General features: G+C 44.2%; 1 protein-coding gene across 1 annotated transcript in view; it reads left to right on the plus strand.

The window, feature by feature from the left end:
- The window catches only part of LOC144733493 (enteropeptidase-like), a 39,620-nt gene that overhangs the window by 4,498 nt on the left and 11,545 nt on the right, over positions 1-23,577 (plus strand). Inside the window, exons 2-15 of the mRNA XM_078615420.1 lie at positions 2,748-2,840; positions 3,463-3,525; positions 7,135-7,381; positions 10,009-10,187; positions 10,542-10,692; positions 11,716-11,948; positions 12,911-13,043; positions 13,997-14,148; positions 15,152-15,289; positions 16,655-16,914; positions 17,728-17,815; positions 20,639-20,783; positions 20,920-21,128; positions 22,081-22,228. Of these exons, the coding sequence (XP_078471546.1) occupies positions 2,795-2,840; positions 3,463-3,525; positions 7,135-7,381; positions 10,009-10,187; positions 10,542-10,692; positions 11,716-11,948; positions 12,911-13,043; positions 13,997-14,148; positions 15,152-15,289; positions 16,655-16,914; positions 17,728-17,815; positions 20,639-20,783; positions 20,920-21,128; positions 22,081-22,228 (2,192 nt within the window). The 5' untranslated portion in view covers positions 2,748-2,794. The remainder of the gene's footprint in view (positions 1-2,747; positions 2,841-3,462; positions 3,526-7,134; positions 7,382-10,008; positions 10,188-10,541; positions 10,693-11,715; positions 11,949-12,910; positions 13,044-13,996; positions 14,149-15,151; positions 15,290-16,654; positions 16,915-17,727; positions 17,816-20,638; positions 20,784-20,919; positions 21,129-22,080; positions 22,229-23,577) is intronic.

The following is a 23,577-nucleotide window of genomic DNA, read 5'->3' on the forward strand; positions in this document are numbered from 1 at the left end:
CAGACCTCGACATTGGCATTTACCTCCTGGACATAAAAGGTATCCCTCGATTTACGAAAAGGGATGCGTTCTTTAAAAAAGAAAAACACGCGTGAAACTACATTTCCTGAATCCGAATAGATTTTTCCTGAACAGGGATTCCTCCACTTACGAACGAGTTGGGTTCCAAAGGTCTGTTCGTAAGTCGATTTGTTCTTAAGTTTAACTTTACTCCTGTCGATTCCAAACATGCTGTACGACATGTACACTAAACACGGCGAATGGCTTTAAAAGTTGAATATCTCGTGTAGATGTAGATGCCACTGGTTCTTCACGTTCTGCAGATGTAGATAACACCACCACCATATATTGCGTGGCGGTTGAACTTACGATTCTCGGTCCGAACAGGCAACTAGACATACGGACAGGTTTGTTAGTATCTCTGGAAGTCCCTAAGCCGAATGTTTGTAAATAGAGGAGTCCCTGTAATTAAATTATAAAAATTACGGACGAGTTTTGGACAGTCATTTTAAATCTACTCATAACCTACAATTATACACCACTATCACTTCGCAAAGCCAAAAATTCAACAAAAACATTAATTTATTAAAAATTGAATTAATCTTTTCAGGGAATTCACCAATAGATTTGAAATGTTGGAATGCGTGGAAAAGCGACTTGGAGTCGTCACTTCTGCTGCACTGCAGGGACACACGGCGACTCTTGAGCGGGTGGATAATTCCGCAGTCTCCCGCGTGGCTGCTCGTTCGACGATCTCGCGGCGGGCGTGGCTGGAGTGAAATTTCGTGACAATGCGGAAAATTCGATGTCGTTCATCGAAAAATGTGTCAGTTGCGTTCACACAAAATTTTGGAAACCGAACGCTCGCAAATCCAAGGATTCCTGTGCTGTATTGTCATACATGAGAATTTACTACTATGATGTCTGTGTCCCGCGCGTGACGTCACTCCACATCGACCAGCCCCCCTCATTAATAATCATGAACAGGTTACGTCCTCCACATGGACCTCCCCCCCACCAGGATCCGGTTACTGAGCCAGCACATCTGCGATTCTACGTTGATAAACCCCAAATATGGTTTCCCACCTTGAAAACCTCTCCACGATGACCAAAGACCTTCGGCGTAGTTTGATACATTTTGTGGGGGGGGGGCAAGGGTTCGCTTTGTCTCTCACATTAGGAATCGCGGGTGCATATAATTGATTTAATTTTTTTATCTTAATCGTAAGCTCGTGAAAATACATTAATAAAGGTGTCCAGTCTTGGAGGGGCGTTACCCCGTGCCCCGCCTGCAAACTCTGCACATGCCAAAGACTCTTGTTATCTCCAAGGGAGCTGGAGTGTCTATGTAAACTCCGATTACACCAAACCCCTTATTACCATTATCCAGGAATGTCCAGTTTTTTTCCCATTCTGCATTGTGGAATGGCTTCCTCTTACAGTAATACCCCAATTTACGTCTCTCCCCACTTTTAACGTCGGTTCGAAAATACATCGTCACTTTATGATTAACACCGCCACCCGATTAGCGTCGCCTCAACCCACACACTAACGTCGCTGACGGCACCGTCCTTCCTTTCTCGTTATCCGTCGCCTCCCAGGCTTGAACCTCCACCACCCACGACTACTTCGTAAATCCCTTACATTTTACGTCGTTTCGATATTCGTCGTCGCGCCTTTCTGGAGCGCATCCCCCTGGCATATACCGGGGTTTATTACTCTATCTAAATAGACTATTTTTCGCAGATGAGTGGAGGCACGTGGCAAATTCTTCCCACTATGTATGACTATCCTCAATCTCTTTTTGCGGATAAGTGGAATACATTTGCGGATAACATCACCGATAATAGATTATGCGACGTGCATCTTCCACACCATCGTGGTATAGGGAGTTTGATTGTACTTGTATGTGTTGTAGGTTTTGCTCTCAATCCATTCTACGTGTACTGAAGGTAGAAATGTTACATGTGCATCGCTGGACTCAGCACAATGGTACAAATCGTGTCGAATGCAGTGAAACATATCCTTGCCTCCCCGATAAAGAAGACCCTTTCTTACATGGGATTGGCTCTGCGTGTAATCTGCATAAATTCCAGAGCTCTGAGAATGAAAGCATCACTGTCAGTTTTGAAATTGCAGACGCGGGTGGGAAACCGCAACCTGATAAAATTTTCACCTGAGGTCACTTAGAGGGATCTAAGAGGTAGTGCTATATTATCTGCTTCTGTGGGCTATTCTCCGATGCAAGGGGTCGCGCTGCTCTGCCAGAGGACTGATGGGTTCTTCACGTCATGACGTGACGCCGACGGTAATACTATCGGAATAACAATGGGGGAATATTACAAAAGAAACAGTTGTCCCTCCTACAAAAAATGCAAAGTTGTACAATTGTACCGATATGCATGAAAATGTTATTTCTGCTATCCCTGTCATGGTATTGTAGAATTACAGACACTGTGGACTGCCCAACAGGTCTGAGCACCTCATTGCTTACATTATCAGGGAGACACTCGAATTTCGTGTGATTTATTTTCCATGAAAACCATTGTTGTTTAGCTCTAACGTTGTGACAAATAAAACATATCCTCCCACTGTTTGCAATCGCATTTTATTTCATTTGTTAACAAATTCAGAGAAGGATCACGACCTACAGACTGGATTTTCAAAAAGAAAATAAGTTGTAAGTATTTTTTTTTATTATTATTAAAACGTATCCTAATTTATTAACACGTGCTCATCTTTTTCAGTAAAACACAGAGTATAAAAGGAATCAATTTCAGACACCGATCAAGATATGGGGTTCCTTGGAAGCCTCCTCGTGGTGGCTCTTCTATGTCAAGGTAAGCTAACAGATTATAACTCCACCATGGATGGCAACCACCCCAACTCTTACAACGGAATACCTGGGGTTCCCTCGGTTAACGATATTAATTGGTTCCACGAAAACTGAAATTATCATTTAATCGAATCGAAGAAATGCATGTTAAAGGTGCTTAATTTGTTCCAAGACAATCTGAAGTTGTCCTTTTATACCCTAAAAACACCGTTTAGAATATTTAAACAAACAATTGTAATAAATAAACGTGAAATGAAAATCAAAAGCATTAATATGAACGTGGATAAATAATGAATAAATGTAACTTAAAACGGTGCATGGGAAAAAATTATCACAAACATCGCTCCCCCCTTGTGAAAAAACTTGGTAGGAACCACCTGAAATAGGGTAAACAAGTGTAATAATAATACAATTATTATTGTCAGGCGGAGTTTGACTTCTATATCTGGTGGGGGGCGGGGGTTCGCTTTTTCCCTCACATTCTTAATCGCGGGTGCATATAATCAATTAATTAATTCGTCATCTTTATTGTAAACTACTGAAAATAAATTGATAATTGTGGTTAGTATTTGTACGCGCGGCAGTGATGTGCATTTTGTGTTCATTGTTCGATTTGTTTTCCCTAGTATACAAGACATCAGCTACAATCAGCACAACCATAACACCACCATCACGACCTGGATCATCTGGTAAACTGAAGCAAGATTAACAATGTGAATTACATTTCAAAACGGCAGACTGTACATGTGTAATGCTGCATGTGTAGTGACTGACTCAGAGGCGCTCTGTTTATTAACAGCCTTAACAGTTCACACTTGGTAACTACAGCTCCCCGTCAGGAGAGCTGGCAGACTGCCTGACTGACGACGACGAGATGGTGAAGACGTAGATGGCGACGAAGACTCCAGCCGCACGACGGGATCCCACTCCAAACGACAGCCCCGAGCTCCCGCTCGCCCCCCCCCTTCTTTTATCCTCCCAGCACGGCCTCGCTTCGCCCCAGCCACGCCCCCTTTCTAGAACCTACCAGCAGGTTCCCAGGCTTCCCCCACGTGCCCCTTCTGTAACGTTTCCCCTACATGCCTCTCTCTGGTCTATCACGTGACTTGCTGTCAGTCAGGGCTGCTATAACTGCAGATCCCTTCCCTGCCAGCAACAAGCGCTATGCTGCTAAGTGACCGATTCTATGTCACTACAAATTAACAATGTACATAAATTATGTATGTTTATTAAATTCGAATAACCCAACCAAGAATAAAGATATCCATTGTAATTATGACATCACATTCACCCCTCTATTTAAGACCGAAACAGGAGGATGATTTGTCCACAATTCTGGCTATCACCTGATGAGGCGGGTTGCTGTAATTACTCGAATTATGAATGTTGTGGGTTTACTCTCCAACACACCGGAGTACTAAACTAGTAACTAATTGGCATGTTTTGTTTACGTAACACATCTTACTAATTGGCTGTGTCGGGTGGTGGCGAGTTTAACGACACATTTATATATACGTGATCTATCCCAAAAGGACCTCAATTATGGATACATTTCTTACACAGCACAGTGAAACTCGTCTGATCCACGTCTTCTAAACCCCGACTGATAAACATTCGAGGTGCCCCCCACGATCTGCTAAAACTAAATTCCACAGCGGCAAGATTCACGTTAGGGGACAATTTTTTGCCGTGAGCTTGATGAGTTGCAATAGCTAGATGTTCCTCGTTTGCGACACGAAGCCGCCATCGTGCGAGTAGCTGAGACAATGGCGCAGTTCGCTTACGACTGCATTACCTCTCCACCCAGATGTCACAACACGGTACGAGAGGGCGCACCTCAACTTGTGACCTCGCCGCTGGGCGGCGCAGTGGGGAAATGTTAGCTACCTCACCTGGTATCCAGGAGGTCGTGGGTTCGATCCCGACCCTGACGCCTGCTGTATATTTGGAGTTTGCTTGTCTCTCTCGCCGTGGTCGTGTGGATTTTTCTCCGGGTCCTCCGGGTTTTCCCTCCACATTTAGAGACATGCATTTAGAGTATTTGGCTGCTATATATGTGCACGTGATAAGCCACTTGGTTGGCCTATATCATTTGTGATGGCCAGTTCGCTTCTGAAAAAGAGCTATACAGCTCAGTGGGCCTTACCTCGCCAAATACAACGTTTTAAATAGTTTTGTTTAGTAGCAATGAAGCGAAAACGTCAGTACAGGTATCCCTCGATTTATGAAAGGATGTTTTTCAGAAAACACACGTAAAAATAAATGTAAATTGAAATGTTTTTCCCATTAATAAAAAAATAGATGTGTTTCTTACGCATGTCAAAAGATACACCTATATCACTTTAGACACTAAAAAAAAATTGTAATAGATGCCACCACCGCCATCTATTGCACAGCGGTTGAACTTACGACTCGGTCTGAACAGGTTTGTTTGTATCTCTGAAAGTTCCTCAGTCGAATGTTCGTAAGTAGAGGAGTCCCTCTAATTTAATTCTAAACATTAGGGGACGTGTTTTGGACAGTCAATTTAACTCTACTCCTAACCTACAAATACATCAATTCGCAATGCAAAGATTTTTAAAAATAAAGAACATAAATACGAAAACGATTGAATAATAATTCATTTGAAAAAAATATTAACCTTTTGAGGGAACTCACCAAAAACTCGTGCTGCGATGTGGACCCCGTGACTCTGTCACGGGTGGATGATGCCGCAGTCTCCAGGGTGGCTTCTTGTTAGATAATCTTACGGCGCCCTTGGCCCGAGTGAAATTTCGTAACAACGTGGAAAATTCGATTTCGTTAATCGAAAAGCGTCCATAATATTTAAATCGCCTGAAAGCGAAATTTTTTAAAGCGAACGTTCGTAAATCGATGGATACCTAGGTCATCTAGAATACACTTGCATCAGCATCACAAGGCTTCACATAGGGGACACATGCCTCTATCTGGCTTAAAGTTTGGCAATACCATTTATTTTCTTTCTGGTTACTTTACCAACCTTGCAATCACGGAATGTATCGGTGAGGTTAGTCCGTTAGCAACAATTAAGTCTGTATTAATGAACAGCAAGTGCAACCACAAGTAGGCCTCGGCAAGGTAAGGTAATTTACCCTTTTTACCGGGTGTCGACATGCCAAAGGGTAAGGTAAAGGTTAGGATAAAGGTAGCTCGGAAGAATTACCTGGTAGGGTAAAGGTAGCGCAAAGTTTTACCCGGTAAATACGGTACCTTGTTTACCGCTAAAAGCTCCGTGGCACAGTCCGTGCCCTCCATTTAATAAGTAATATAAAAAAAACACGCTTTTATGAAATGTACGAGTAATGGCAGAACTCCACGACTCCAGGAAGTGGCCCCGAAGCTTGCCATAGCGTAAGGGACCGTGGCCAATTACAGCCAACGTCAGTTGACCGTGGACAATTAGACCCAAGCCGAAACATAACATATAAAAATAATGTTTAAAAACTTTTTTTTTTGATAGAATATAGCAGAGGTGTGGACTCGAGTCATGTGACTTGGACTCGAGTCAGACTCGAGTCATGAATTTTATGACTTGCGACTCGACTTGGACTTGCATAACAATGACTTTGTCCCACCTATGAGATGTGGACTCGAGTCATGTGACTTGGACTCGAGTCAGACTCGAGTCATGAATTTGATGACTTGCGACTCGACTTGGACTTGCATAACAATGACTTTGTCCCACCTCTGGAATATAGTGTTGTCATCAGTATGACGTAAGTATACCAAGTTTGCAGTCGATACCACATTTGGGAAGTGGGTTAAAATGAGTTACAAGATTTGAGGATACGACAACAACGACAACGACAGAGTGAGTTCAAAGAAAGCGTATAAAATTGGAATCGAGAATATTCTATATGTATAAAGTGCTCTACCTCGCATTTACCGTTATAAAACTTTTTAATGTGTAGTACCCCAGTAATTACCCTGTAATCAGGTAATTTGTATGGGGTAAGGGTAAAGGTAGGCTCGTTGCTTTTTACCTTTTACATTTGACCTTACCTGCTAAAGGGTAAAAGGTAGGATAGAGTGATTGTATTGTGGTAAGGTAGAAGGTAGGGTAAAGGTAGGCTCGTTGTTTTTACCTTTTACCTTGCATTGCCGAGGCCTAACCACAAGTGACAAAGTCTTCCAGAAGGCCGCACCTCGACGGTGCTGTCTAACATGACGCACGAATGTACATTGTCTCACAATGCACAACGCGAGCGTTAAATTGCATAACCTCCGGGCGAGTTAACTCTCCACAAACCCCTTTGCCCCACCGCCGTCTTAATCAGGTATGCCTGGCCACAACCTGACGTTCGCCACCACGACCTACCCCGGATTGAATTACACCACGAGCGGCATGTGGCCTCCGTTCAACACGACGGAGCCTTGGTTCGACATTACGGAGTCTCCGAGCAGCTGCGGCCAAGCCCTGAACGCGTCGCTCGGCCAGTTCATGTACTCCTACTACATGGGGGAAACGTGCAACTGGGAAATCTCGGTGCCGCAAGGAATGGTGGTGACCATCAACTTCCAAATGTAAGTATTTTTGTTGTTGTGGTTGATAACACGCATTCCACACATCCATCGTAAATATCTCCTCATTAGTATGGGTAGACAGTTCGGGCAAATACTGGTCGCAAGTGTAAGACAACTTACAATTACCAACGTGCTAAAGTAGGTGCAGGCGTTTTCTTACCAGCATTTCTTTAGTCAGTGAAGGCAGAACTATGGTGTGAGTTGGGAGTGAGCCGTGCGCTACTGTTGTTCGCGTTTTTCATTGTTATTAAAGCATTTGTTACCGGACCATCCTGGGTGGGATCATCACACACACCACACACATTTATAAGGTACCGAATTAGGAATTAGACTCGACAAGTAACGAATAGGAGCAGTGTGGCGCAGACGGAGAGATTGCACAGTTCTGCCATCTGCCTGGTCACATAAGTCGCCATTGTTCACATTCATTCCATTTCTGGTGATGTTCATGTTTTTGTTTTCTTGCGGTTGCAACCGAGTCAAGAGCCGCATGGCTCACAGGGTTATACCTAATAAATGAAATGGAAACTGAATGTTTGTTTGCTCCTGGGTTGTTCACAGTTTTGATCCGCTGAGTCCTTAATTTTTCTTGTTTGTTTAGGAGGTTACGCACAATAAAGTTTTCACTGATGAGTTGTTTTGCATACATTTAAACTTCAATATAGGCCACGTAAGTACTTTAGATCACTTTAGGTTTGTGGCAGAGATTTAAGATAATTGTAATAGGCAGAAAATGATTTCTGTCCTATGAGTGGAATAGAAGCAAGTCCAATATACATTTCTGCCATTTAACCGTTTACTTTTCCTCCTACTTTACTAACACCATACGTATGTACACACTTAAATGTAAGAAGTCTAATAGGTTTGAAGCTACAAAATTTGATATTAGAAATTGAACTGGATCCAAAATCCATTACCATGTACCTTAAATCTTTTAACCTCTGCCATTAACCTGAGAACATAACCTTCTTGTCCCAGTGAAATACAAATTCTAGAAAAAGCCCTCGCTGCTAGATATAATACTTACAACTTCTCCAAAGAATTATGGTTTGTGTGTATCTTCGGTAATAACATCATTGATAATTGTTTGGTGGCGTGTATTCGATGGACTGCATTTCTGCACTTGCCCCATACAATTTTTGTAACAAGGTAAATTCTGCTTAAATGTATTGCAGATGATGAAAATATAATTTGGGAAATGTCTTAAGAGGCTGAGGATATGGAATCTTTCAGATCATCTTTAAATAGCTTATTTCTAAATTCCAATAATGCTCATTCACCCTTCCAAAAACGTCGAGAAAAAGACAGAACCCACGGTTTACACCTCACTTAGCTGACCTGCATCGAAGGAACAATGCTGGGGAATTAGCCAGGAAAGTCAAGATGGTGGATTTGGCTGAGGGTTCGTTATGTAGAAATATAAAACATACATTTGCCACAGCATTAAGTTGCGTTAAGGAGTATGGGCAGGCCCCGACCCAAGAACGAGTGCCGTTCCTGAGACCCGTTGGTAAGTCAAAAGGTTCGTAACTCGGAAGACAATGTCCTAGATTGAAATGCCCCATACGGTCGGTGTTACGGTAAAAAAAGAAAAGCATTGTGCATGTAATATTGTGATATCTACTGTATAGAAAATAAAACATAATATAAAGTAACATGAAAATATAATTTAAAAAAAAATTACCTTGAGTCTTGATGCTTGTCGGAAAGAGTGCAATGAGTCACCACAAATGCACACGCGTGCGCAGACACGCAGATCCCTTGTGTAGCCCTAATAGACTTGGGGCAAGTTGTTAGCGAGCAGCGCCGATGAACGCTTCACCAATTTGCGTGTCATCCGATGAAGGCCGGCATGGCACACGAGGGGGTGGGTGGCCAATACCACGCCCGGCCGCCTTTGTCTCCACAGTGGTGATGTTTAAACACCTCACGAGATACACCAGACACAGTTGATCATAAGCAGGAGTCGAACTTGTGTCACCGGGTTCGTAGCGCAACACGATAACCATTGCACGATCACTCCACACACACTCACAAAAGACAAAGATCCCCCGTATAGCCTTAATGGACGTTTGGGGCAAGCTCTGCTGGCAAGTAGCACCTATGAAGGCCGGTACGGCACACGAGGGGGGGGGGGGGTGACCAGCACCATGCCCGACCGCCTTTTGTCTCCCCAGTGGCGTTGTTTACACAACGCACCAGGTACTCAAATGAGGCTGAGTCGACCTAGGGGAGGCCCAGGACCGGTTCAGATAATCGTCACCGGTGTTGGCCGTGAGCGGAAATCGAACCCGGGTTGCCAGGTTCATAGCGCAGCGCGCGCTAACCGCTACACTACCGCTCCCCCGCACACACTTTCACACTCACGCACAGACACGCATCAATGCTGTCTTCCAGCAGGATGCTGGGACTCATTACATCTCGTGAAGGATCGCTCCGCTGAACAAAATAGTTCCGCGGTTCGGTTCGCAAGTAGGAGCTCGCGTCTGCACGTTGGATGGTTATAACAAAATTTATATCTTAAGGAATCTCGTTCGTAAGTGCGGGTGTTCGTAAGTCGGGGACTGCTGGCGAAACCTCTATCACATAGTAACAATGTAGTGAAACTAATTTTTGTTGTGTTGCAGGTTTAACAACGACAACAACAGCATTCGGATTTATGACGGCCCACTGAATCATGTCACAGACCTACCAGGAAATGTGTATTTTTACAACTACGTGTCCTCCACTGAATCGGTGCGGGTTGTCGTCACAAAGACAAACAATGGTTGGCTGTACCTACATGGATATTTCTATGCTACACCAGGTACCTATGCCACTGTCACATTGGGTGTATAATTACAGTGGTAGGGAAACAACATGCGCATGAGCAAATGTAGCTGTCTGTCCTGGTGGTCCTACGTTGGCTTTCTTCTTCACCTCATCTATTTGGCTAACACACTCCAAATCAGGAGTCTTTCAAACTGCAGCAGACTGAATATGATGAGCAGGGTAGACTTCAAGTGTGTGTGTGTAAAAAACGAATACGTTGGTTTCCAAAGAAGCATATGTTCTGCAATGGCATTTGAAGAAATGGAAATGACTTATGCCATCACACCCAACGATTAAAGGAACCTTAAACCTTAATTTAATCACATGCAATGCTTGTGTTGTGTTTCAGCTGAAAGCCACTGTGGAGGCGTTTTGGATATAGACAGCAACCTGTTAATTTTGTCTCCAAACTTCCCCAACAACTACCCCAGCAACCTGGAGTGCGTCTGGATCTTCAAGGCACCAAGCCGTGGCATCTCACTGTCATTCATGGATTTCAGGTGGGTAATGCCGATGAGACCGTGTGTCATACATACGGTGCAATAGAAGTTCAACTTACATATGTAGTGACGTTAATGGTGTCACTATGGTGTTAGCGCCAGCCACTGTCACAAGAGTGCTACTGTGCGTCTGGGACCTCTCTCGGGGGCCAGAGTGAGTACAGCATGCGAGGAGGCCCTAGGGGGCATAGTCGTGGTGACGACCTGAGAGAGGGCAAGTGAGAATGGGGTAGTCTGGGTGAACCCGAGAGGGCACGTGACCCGGACAGGGTAGCGAAGGGGGCTTGAGGGACACGTGATGCTCGGTCGGGATCCTTCGGGAAAGATCCCGAAGGGTGCGTGGCCGAGGGCGGAGCGAGGCCATGCTCAGGAGCATAAAGGGGCAGTCCCGAGAGCGTTCTTGGCTGTTCTCTGGAATCAACCCTCGGCGCTACTTCTCTCTGGTCTTCGGTCTTCGCTCTGCATCATGGGTCAGTCAGGACGTTGCTGACTGACCCGGTTATGTAGTGAGCCTGTTGGGGTCTAGTTAACGTGTGTACGTTGTGTAGTTAAGCCGTTTGGACTGTGTAATTAACGTATTGCCTTCAAGTCAAGTGTGTGACTGCATGAAGAACTTTACAAATACATCGAGGTGGTCTATAGAAGGATGTCCAAGTCATTGCAGTGTTCAAACTCAACTATGAGCCAGTCTCAGCTGAGGACCACTTGTTGAAAATGCAGCTTGTACATCTTCCAGTTAAAGGTATATTACACGATACACAATTCAGAAAATAATATTCAACATACCTGTTACTAATGTCAGTCTCTCCATACCACTCATGCTGTTGACTGCTCAAAAAGTTGTACTTGTAATTATCAACCCAAAAAGGGAGATTATCTGGGCTATACCTTGACTTAATGGTGCTGGCCACCCACCCCCTCGTGTGCCGTGCGAACCTTCATAGGCCCTACTCGCTAACAGAACTTGCCCCAACAGTCTGTTAAGGCTACACGGGGGGTCTTTGTATTTGTCTTTTTGTGCAGGATGGATGCTGACAATTCATCACAAGGGCAGAGTCACAGCAGATGCGTGGGAGATTCCTTGACCATGTACAATGGAGAAAATGTGCACTCCGTGATCCTGGACTCACTGTGCAGCAACCGCCCTCCCAGCCAGAGCCCGCAGTCCCATGGCAGCATGATGGTGGTGTTGAGATCCGGTGAAAGGAATTCTTCTGGAGCTTTTGCTTTCATTGTTTCACAAAACTGGTTCCAAGGTAATTCACGTTCCTTTGCAGTCGGTTATCGTCGGTGATATTGAGGCAACATTATTCAAAGTCAGGAATATGGCGAGGTGGCACTGTGGGCAGAGCATTTTTTGGCTCGACAATCATAAGGTGGCAATCTCAACAGGGGCCAAACTCAACCGACTATCCCTCGCTTGTCCAACACCAGATGGGAACACCTCCTTACTGCAGACAAGTGTGGTTTGTCACGTGACAATAATATATTCTGCCCGGTCTAAATATTTGACCTGCAGTGCCGCACTCCGATGCACTGCAGGAATGGCACCCAATACTTTCTCCCTGCCTATCCCCTCCATTGGAACTGCCCCTCTAATCGCCAGCTAGCTACCCCACACCACCTGCTTTTGTTAATCCGGGTCTGCCAGTGGCACGGATCAGCCCCTAACATAAACCAGCCCTCTGCTTGGGTGGATTTGGATCGATTACAATTGATTCTCACGTTTTAATAGGATGAGGTAGCATGAGCTAGCACGAAGGTCACCGCGGTGGCGAGATGTTATCTGCCTCGCCTGGTATGCAGGAGTTCATGGGTTCGATCTTGACCCCGAACCCTGTATATTTGGAGTGTACAGGTCTCCCTCCCTGTGGTCGTATGGATTTTTCTCCGGGTTCTCTGGTTTTTCCCTCCACATTTATAAACATACATTTAGCAGTGTTTGCCTGCTATAAATGTCCACGTGATGCTAAGCCCACTTCGTTGAGTTATTGTGGCTAGGTCGCTTCTGAAAAAGAGCTGGATCGCTCAGTGGGCCTTGCCTGGTAAAATTAGAAAAATGAAAATATAGTATCATCAAGATTTTAAAATACTTTATGAACGTGGTTATCAAAGTACTGTGTTGTGAATTTAAACTGCACTTTTAAAATAACGGTTTTATAAGTTCCAATAATTGTATAATTGGTAAGGTTTACCACTTTGTTTTTGTTTTCTCTAGGGACTTGTGGAGGTGTATTTAATGGAACTGAAGGTTTCATTTCTGGGAATGATTCCTTCAGTAGCTACAATTGCTACTGGCTTATTGAAACAAGTCCGGACAAAGCTGTGCTCTTGAATGGAACCTTCTGCGGGTAAATGCACTTCAGTAGCTGATTTGTTAATATACTCGTAGACAGTAACCAGTACCACTGGTGAGTGCATCAAGATAGCAACATACAGCAAGGATAGCAAATTCATCAACATTTTGATTGTCGTTATCAATAAAACAAAGTCTTAATGTTGAACCACGTGGAAGATGGCAGCCTTTACAGGGGCTCACTCTATTACATGAGCGATCACGACTAATTGCATCAACCTGGCGATTGGTATCAATGATTTCCCAGTCTCCAGAACATCAACTTGAGCCACCACAACGGTCCCCTCCAAGGCCAAGCAACACGCCAGATAGATCCTCTAACTCAGTGGTTCTGAACCTGGGGTGCATGCACCCCCTGGGGGTGCGAGATGCTCTTTCTGGGGCAGATTTTTTTAGAAGGTAAATCATCTAAATACAAATTAAGCACAGGCATGTAAGTACAACTACTTTGGTTCATCAAACCCTATGTATTTATTAACATAAAAAAAATTATGATGGAAACCCAAAGGGGGGTGCAAGGCTGCATTAAAGGTTAAGAACCACTGCTCTAACTCAACGCAGAGGGACTTTGCTGGGTAAAGTGCGAGTATCTTGCAAACATTTTGAAGATGAATAACATCGACGTCCTCATGAAGTGATTGAAGGCATTTATTTTGTGCAATGAGATACAAGAGAAATACAATAGAGAGCACAGACAAAGCACCAAAGGAATAACTTAACTGAATTCCATACAATCCATAATTATTGTATGTGCATCACTTTAATTTCTAGTGCATCTAAGTATATCATCTACAAAATGCAGCCTAATTAATGCACAGACAGTGTTCAGGTCAGGAAGCATTTCGTCTTACCCCGAATTCTGACTTACTCGAGTAAGGCTTTATAAAGTTATACCGTATATAAAAAGTATGGTAATGCGAACAAACTAATCTTCATTTTGCATTTCAGGAATGCTGAAATCCATGAAGGCCAGTCCATCAAAGGGCCGACTTTGGCCATTGTCAATAATTATGACTGTCAAAACATAAATGTCCTCTCCTCTGGAAATAAAGTCGTATTAATCACATATGGACCATTTAACGTGACTTACAAGGCTTCAGGTTTGCTTTTTGTTGTTTTGTTCATGTACTGATTGATTTGCGTCGCGAACTATATGAGTAGTGCAATGGCAAATAAACACTGATGCCGGAGCAAAAAACAAAACCTATGAGAGGTGGTGGGGTGGCTCAGGGTGAGAGCCCTGAGCAGGCATCACTGGATGACGAATGGCTACACATTAATTTCATACATATTTGTGTGATGCACAATGCTTAATTCAACTAATTTGTTTAACTTGTCCAGCCCCCTTTATTTTCTTATATTAATGGGTGTTTTCCAAACTGGTGAACTTAAAAAAAACGCTACTCGGTTTTTAATATTGTTGTAAAAAAATATTTTACTAAGAATTTAGAATTTGGGGCCCCGTGGTGGTGAGATGTTATCTCCCGCGCCTGGTATGCAGGAGGTCGTAGGTTCAATCCCGACTCTGATGCCTGCTGTTTTTTTGGAATTTGCATGTCTCTCTCCCCATGTTCGAGTAGATTTCCTTCGTGTCCTTCGGTTTTCCCTCAATTAGAATCGACATCATGCGTTAACAGTATTTGGCTGCGAAACATTTCGATGAAGTGAGCCACTTGGTTGAGCTATCATTTGTGGTCAGGTTGCTTTTGAAAAAGAGCTATCTAGCTCAGTGGGCCTTACCTGGTAAATTGAAAATAGTAATAGAAGGGGGGGAGGAGTTCAGCATGTTCCCTCCAGCTCACATGACGCCATGGCTAAAGGAGTCGTACGTTGTTGTTGATAGTGCGGGATCAGCCGCTTTGTTAAATGGCACAGCGCCTGGTCTAATTAGCACTGTCAGTGTGGCCTCATGGTGAATTGTTCGTACAGGTACCAGAAATGCCAACAATGAAAACGAAGATGGTCTGAATTTACAATTAAAGAACTACATTTTGCGCAACACTGACCAAATGATACGAATGTTCCTGTTGTATGTATGTTGACATTCTTTTGCGCCGTACCTAGCCCACCGTCTTAATACAATATTTATCTTCTTCTTCTTAGAACCGTCAACATCACTCGGCTGTGACTTTGAGCAAGGATTCTGTGGATGGCAAAACAAATACGAAAATGCCGTTCAGTGGACGACAATTCAATACAACAATGTCAACGTATTGCCAATACTGAGTCTAATTCCACACAGTGGGTATCTCAATGAATGTACACCACACACGGTTCATATACAACATGCTATAACGCTGTAGGAATGCTTCAATGTAATTGCTGTAAATCCTATTCTGTGTGAGAGTACTTAAGTGTGTATCACTTGACCATTATTATCCTCCTTCAAACACTGGTTGACCAGAACACATCCCAACATTCATATTTATAATGCTAAAGTACGTATAATACTGTAATCTACAATATTTACAGACAAAATGCATGCAACGTGAAACGAAAAAAAATATATTTTTAAATCTGTACACTTGATACAACTCAAGCTTTTGCACGGTAATACATACTATAACTCCTGCACATTACTATTCTACTCTTGTGTATGGCACTGGGCTGCCACAGAGAAGGAAACAACGATGGTGGTATCTGCAAGATTGTTCAGGTGGAACGCACCTGTGGTGGTTTTGGAAGGATTTGGTTGGAGTGTCTCTCCAGCGATGGAACCATGACTCCAATAACTATTAGATCAGCTGTTAAAGAGTAGTGGCAATGTCTTGAGGTTCGTGCCCTGGGCCAGCAAGGGTGATGTCATCATATATTAACTTGTTAGATGACATACATGGCAGATCACTTGTGTTAAATGACTATACTAATGCCAAGGCTCGAGGGAGGCCATTGTTGATCATTCTCTTGCGGCTGTGTTTACCAGCGAGGTGTATACTCTTGAGAGGACTGTTGCTGAGCATCTGATGATTTTGACCAACTCCCGCAGCAGGCAATGGCGCCAAACCATGCCATAGGCAGCAGGGAGGTCAAATCGTTGTTATACAACAGTTTTCTGTAGATGCTGGAAAAATCATATTTTACGAGGGCAATGGCCCTTCTTCAAGGCACATGATACTTTAAGTGGCTTTTAAGAAGCACGTGGGAAACAATTCCTGGCATTGCCCAAAACGTTGCCTGTTATGTACGCATTTCTCCAACGAGGCCACGGTATTATAGTGGAATGTGTTGAGATTTCTCACTTCGCTTCCGAGTCTTTTTTTGTTGTCATCCGGGCAACGATCGTTTTCGTAAAGTGGCGGAGGCCCGACTCACTCTCACAAAGAGCGGCGGGTGAGGCCCTGCTGGCTGGCGACAAATTCTGCAAACAGCCTCTGTCCGTCTCGCTTCCCACAGTGTCACCACTAGAACCGTGCATAAACCTGCCCTCTGTGATGTTAGATAACCTGTTCAAAAAGTACGCTCATAGTAGTTTTCAAATCTAATCCCTGTTATCAAGGTATATCTCTGTGTGTATATATATATATAATTGTGGATATTTCAAACCATGCCTATTGTGCTGTATTATACAATGTAAAAAAAATATAAAAAATTGCACTCTTTTTCCAGGTCGTGCTTTCCTGGGCATCAACCAATATATGTACAACTCCATGTCTACTCTGCTGGGCCCTCTCGTGACACATCAGAACGGCCCCAGGTGCCTGAGCTTCTGGTTCAGCGTTGTTGCAAATAGCAACTCCTCGCTTGCCTTGTACGCGACGGACACAGACTCCGCGCAGCGCTCTCTCCTGTGGGAGGCCTCCCCCCTCTGGGGCATGAATGCACGCTGGGGCAGGGCACTTGTCAACATCAACTACACCAACTACCAGGTGAGAGTTAGAGAGCCGCGCGAGTCTGAGGCTACGAGGGGGCGCGCTTCCATTACTAAGAACGCAGCAAACCCTCCCCTGTATGCGCGACTTCTGGAATTAAAGAGTTTTGCACATTTCTCCGAGTGACTAAATGCGTACTAATTCCCTACTCGCGAAACCCGCCGGACTCCAGTGTCCACGAGTGAATGAAACCATGGAGGTGCACGCAGAATTTTACATTTGAAACTGCCCGCGATGATTAGGCATGCCACCTCGGCTCCCCGCTTAGTCCTCAGTCTCTCGCAGTAATCCCGCTCTGAACTCGCTATTGTGCATTTTTACTTTACATGTACTGACAGCCGACTCGTTCATACATTTTGGTATAAACGAGTCGACAATGAGGTCCATTAAAAATAACGCGAATGCAATCGGGGAAAGTGTTGCGGCTCGCGTTCCCCAGAGTGCTAAAATTATAACAGCTGTGCGGCATTGTTATCAAACACCTGCATCTCCGATAGGTCATCCTCCTGAATTTCTCACCATCACCACCACCACCTTCATAGTCATCATCATCAAAGTTTATTTTTAAAAACACGTTCTTAATAATATATTGTTTGTTGCAGTCGTTATTAAACATTTATCATTCCCCTCCCCCCCCCCCCCATATCTTCACTCGTAACAGGAACATAACCCAATTTTTCCCACTGGAACTAGCTTTCTGCGTTCGTGAATTCCGTATTCGCAAATGCGTTCGAGGAGGTAACCCTCGCGAATAGAGAGGGTTTGCTGTGTACACTCACGGCAACGTGTGTTTGTGCATTCTCATTGCAGCTTGAGTTCGTGGCCGACACACACATGCAAGCAATCTCCCTCGTAGGCATAGACAATGTAACCCTGTCTGATGGAGAATGCCCTCAAGGTTTGTTCAACAATTTGCATTCAGCTCAATACGGGATTGTCACATTTTCTTGCATCTTTCTTTGTATTCATATTGGCTAACTTGCCGAAACCGGTAAACGATTCTGAAAATAATTGCCGGTTTACCAATTATCCATCCAACGTACGATCCCCGCAGACACGCTGACACAGACAGCCATCCATACACACACCTCCATAATTTATTTGAACACAACGTGCTCATTCAGATGTACTGTACACGCTCAGATGCATGCATCAGTCGTTCTTAACATGGGATGCACGCAACCCCTGGAGATGCGAGATGCCCTTTTTGGGGCTGCGAGACATACAGAAAGGATAGCAAATACATCAACATGATTGTGGTAATCAATAAAACTAAATTGGCAGTCTTAGTGTTTAACCAAGTTGAAGATGGCAGCCTTCAAATGGGCCCACTCTATTACGGACTAATCAGTTTCAAGGACAATGCATATATATTCAGAGTATGTTTTTGTTTGTATTCTGACCACACGCATTGTGGTTAATGCAGACATGATTCCTTGTAAAAGTTTTCAGTTTGGTGTTTTAACATTTTAACACTTGTTTTGTTTCCATAAAAAAGGGGAAAACCCTCTTATCACATTCATCGATATCACGGTCTTAAAAGGAAATGTACTTGATGATGTTTCAGGAAATTGGCCTTCAGAGCACATAAATAGTGAGGCCAGAGTGAGTGGATATGGTTTGGAGAATTCCCTTTACACCATGAGGTCTGATAAGAATAACATGTATGTGTATTGAATGTTTTTTAAATCGCATTTAAATACTTACCTATTAGTACCTATTTATTAACAAATCCTTCAATAAAAAGAAAAGTATTACAAGATTCCAAAGAACACAGGATGAGATGTTACTATCCTTTGTGCAAGCACTTCCAAGAGTTCATGAACAGTGAGCCTGGTGAAATTTGGGGAGCGCATCGTCAGTAGTGAACCTTTGGTTCCTAGGGTGTTTCGGCCTTTCATACTATACACCCTCCCCAAAGGCGGCCAGCGACAGGGTGATCAATCCTACGCTTGCGTCCCATTCTCAATTAGTCATAGGAGTTGCCTTGTTGTTGATAGCCAACATCCCATGGGACTATGCATGGCAGGGGCGTCCTCCTCCCTGAGTCAAGCATTGTTGACTGCATACCTCCTGGCCCTCTCACTTTGGGGCCCAGCTGGGGTCTTTCCTCTTCATCCAGAGCCACTGACTGCTGCCTTCTGCCGCCTCCGATACAGCTCTGATTGCCGAACGCTGGCTCTGGCCCTTAATTCCCAGTTCTCTAAGCAGTCTGGTTGTAGATGTTGCCACAAAACCTCTGCAGCCCACCTCCACTGGTCGGACTTCTGTGTTCCAGCCATTAAGCCGTGCTTCGGCAGCTAGATCGGTATAGCGCAGATGTTTTCGCTCATAAGCCTCATCTACTGAGTCCTCCCAGGGTACTGTGAGCTCAATGATGAAGACCTTCTTGAGCGAACGGGACCAGAGCACCATGTCAGGTCTTAGGGTGGTGGTTGCGATCTCCGGAGGAAACACAAGTTGCCAGCCAATGTCAGCTAGCATTTTCCAGTCGCGGGCCAAGCGCAGCTGGTCTCGCTCTATTGGTATAGAGCCGCTCTTCGGTGGTTTAGACCCTTCGCGGACAAAGGTCGTCCGTAAGGGGTGTGATGCTGCTGGGGGTGGTAGGGAGTTGGTGGCAGCTCGCTTGTCCTCCAGGGCGGACGCAAGGTTTTTAAGGACTTGGTTGTGACGCCAAGTGTAGCGTCCTTGGGTGAGGCTTGTTTTACACCCTGTGAGAATGTGCCTGAGATTGGCTGGCATGGAAAAGAGGGCACAGTCCGGATCTTCACCATACCATTGGTGAAGATTAACTGGTGTTGGAAGGACGTCATATGTTGCTCTGATGGAAAAGCTCAACCGCCTCGCTTCCATGGCCCACAGATCCTTCCAGCTGATCTTCCTCTTCTCCACACTGTCCCATCGAGTCCACTGTCCCTGTTTGGCAAGAGAGACTGCCTTGGCCCACCTTGCAGCCTCCTCCTGAGGGCGTACTTCCTGCACTACCATCTTCCGCCGCTCTGGTGCTGTGGCCTTACTCCAAGCAGCACGGCTACTCATTTGCATTAAAAGGGAAAAATATATAAAATGTTGATGGTACATTCCATGATGGGTACCGATTTTTGCAATGAGGTTAAACGTACCACTGTCCGCGTAATCCATTCCGCGATGCATTTCAGGGGCCCGATTGTCATTTAAATATAATTAGAGAGGCTGTCAAGAAATGTTCGGATCAAAAAGACTTTCAAACGTCCCTCTGATCATTTGCTAACCCTGTGCCTAGACTGGACATCTGTGAAAAAGAGCTTCATAGCTCATCGGATTCCTCCTCCAGTCTAAGTAAAGATTCTGATTTGCAAGCCCCTTTGATGCTAAAATGGTTCAGAGTGCAGTCTCCAACTTATATCCATTCCATCTCTCTGCCTCTCTATTTGTGTGCTTTGAAGAAAGGCCATTTCCATAAAAACGTCACCTATTATATATTTTACTTTTAAGGACATAGTGTTATTGACGAATGTGATTTATGTTTTGTAATTTGTGCTTGTGCACCACTGCCAATGCAGAAGCGATCAATACTTTGGAGCCTGCAGATACCAATACGGATGGATAATGTAGCTGCAGATACTATCAGTTTTACACTGTGTATGTAATGCATGCCATGAATGTTAATTCCTTTTATAAATATTGTCTAATTTCTGTGATAAAATCGGAGCGCATGATGCCAGCCTCTTGTGTTTTTTAGCTCCCCGTCCGTGCTACGAATTCATCAGTGCCTCCGAAGGACGCCTGGAGATCCCCCACGTTTCACAAAGTGACAACGACTTCTGCCTGTGGGCTATCAATGGCAGCTACAACGAGAGATTCAGCATTTTCCTGGAATTAAGCGGGTTAGTTTTATTCGACTCACACTGGAACCACTATTATGGATGCAGATATGAGGAACACATCCATGTGAAGTGCTTTAAGTTGAGGTCTCACCCTGTTTCTGTCGCTAATGCCGCTGTTGCGTTGCATCTTTTACAGCCCATCAGAGCAGAACGGCACGGAGGGTTGCTCCTCGAGCAATTTGGTGGGTGCTGTAATGTCAAATACATACGGCACCCAGTTGAATATACAGAACTCTTTCTGCCGCATCGGGTCTATAAACATGACCCTGCAAGGCAGTCCTGTCGTTGCCATTTACCTTCCAGGGCTTCAGCGAAAAAATGCAACATTTAGTGGAAGGTTTGAAGGTATTACTCAAACGTCAAGATTGCACTCACCGTCTTCAAAATCCTCAACAGACTCTCTCCTACCTCATCTCGCTTTGCTCCCCTCTATGCGCTGTCTGCTACAGCAACCAAGGTGTCCTGCTTTTAAGCCTCCAGTTGCAGCTGCGAGATGTTAACTACCTCGCCTGATATACAGGTGGTCGTGGGTTCGATTCCGACCATGTCGCCTGCTGTATATTTGGAGTTTGCATGTCTCTCTCCCTCCGTGGTGGCGTAGATTTTTTTCCGGGTTCTCCAGTTTTTTTTCCAGGTCCTCCGGTTTGTTTTTTCCTCCTCCACATTTAGAAACATGCATTTAGAGTCTTTGGCTACCGCTATAAATGTTCACGTGATGATAAGGAGGTGGGCTCATTCCTCTCCACTGCCCTCATTGACGAGAATGTCCTCCTCTGTCGTCGATTCGCTGCCCGCCGTTCAAGTCCAGGCTCAAGACTTTCATTTTTCCTTTGTCCATGACCGACTGCCTCTCCGTAAAAAAATCTCATTGTTCTGCACCTGTCCTGACGTTCTTGGACAAGGCATACATTCAAATTTGTATTGCAATTTATATATTTAAATGTGTAATGTTTTGTATTTTATATAGGTGGGGTTTGGTGGTCTCAAACAGAGCAAAACACTTCACAGAGGGATCACAAATATAGTTCCTGTCACTCGATTTTTCTTAAACAAATATAGACAGGAGAACTATAATACAATACATCTTCACTTATCTGTGACGATATACTTGACTATCGCACTCAAGTATTTTACAAAAAGAAGGGTTTTTATTATTTTATCTAGAAAATATCTCATTTGTATATAAATACTGCCTGCTTATGGTATATTTATACTCTACACACTCATATGTATTGTATGGTTAGACAACTGAATGTGCTCTATTAGGCTTGCCGTTAAAGGTTTTCGTTTTTTTCAGCATCTGTTTGTAGAAAACAGTTAAATGAGACCAGTGGAGTCATTTCATCACCGAACTACCCAAGTGTCTATGACAACTATGAAGACTGTGCTTGGCTGATCCACTCTCCAGCAAACAAACAAATCAGGCTCTCGTTTACAGACTTCAGGTAAGGTGTTGTTGGCACACGACGTTTGTCATTTATTTAACATGGGTCATTAACTTACATTTAAACACAACCCCTGTATGTTATGTGTCGTCATAATCCAGCGCTAATTCCAACCATGTTTGAGATGTGACCTTATTGTGGCTGAAGAGGCATATTTCAGTAACTGCAGAAGTAGTTCTGTGATGATATCTTCCGGGGCCGTTCTTTGACGCAAGAGTCGTGTTATGCTCACTGTGAGATGTCCAACAGCAATGTGTGTTCGCTTGATGATACGACACTGATTCTATAACTGGAATATAATTTGTAGAAAATAATAACAATTATTATTTATAGTGGCTTTCATGCTGCAAGCTTCAAGGCACATGACACATTCTAATCTAATGTATATTTATAGAGCGCTTTCACTCAATGCGCTTGACATAGCTTACAAAACGATGACAGAAATAGATGAAGTACAGGGACTCCTCTATTTACAAACATTCGACTCAGGAACTTACAGAGATACTCACAAACCTGTCTGTATGTCCAGTTACTTAATTGGACCGATAGTCATAAGTTCAACCACTGCGCAATAGATATCTGTGTTGTCATCTACATTTGCAGAACATGAAAACCAGTGTCGTCTACATCTACAGGAGAATATGCAACTTTTAAGGCCATTCCCTGTGTTTAGTGTACATGCCATACAACATATTTTGAATCGACAGAAGTAAAGTTGGACTTACGAACAAATAGACTTAAGAACAGACCTCAGGAACCTAACTCTTTTGTAAGTAGAGGAGTCCCTCTAGTTGACAGGCGCGTGCTTCAAGGATTGAGGAATGAGTGACAGCGAAAGAGGGGTACTTAGGGTTCACGGAAGGGCATGGAAGGGACGGGAAGGAGCGGAGGGGCGAGGGAAGGGAATGGACAACAGAAGAGGTGAGGCTTTAAGAGAGGAATGGAAGGATGTTACGGAGGGGGACTCCTTAATGTACAAAGGCAGTGTGGAGTCCATGGGCAGTGTCGAGTCCATGGGCAGTGTCGAGTTCATGGGCAGTGTCGAGCCTACGGGCAGTATCGAATCTTTGGTGCAGTGTCGAATCTTTGGTGCAGTGTCGAGTCTATGGCGCAGTGTCGAGTCTATGGTAGTGTCAAGTCTACGAGCAGTGTCGAATCTATGGGCGTGCTGAGTTTTTGGTGCAGTGTTGAGTCTATGGTCAGTACTGCTCAATGTACAGGGGTAGTTTATTCCAGTGGAGGGGTGCAAGGAGGTTAGAAGGACCGAAGATGGGAATTGGGCACAGGGAGAAGAAGGAACAGAGAGACGGAGAGCAGATTTGGAATGAAGAGGATGAGAGGGGACGCAG

This window comes from Lampetra planeri, chromosome 47, assembly GCF_965212315.1.
Source record: "Lampetra planeri chromosome 47, kcLamPlan1.2.h2, whole genome shotgun sequence".
Classification (NCBI taxonomy): Eukaryota; Metazoa; Chordata; class Hyperoartia; order Petromyzontiformes; family Petromyzontidae; genus Lampetra; species Lampetra planeri.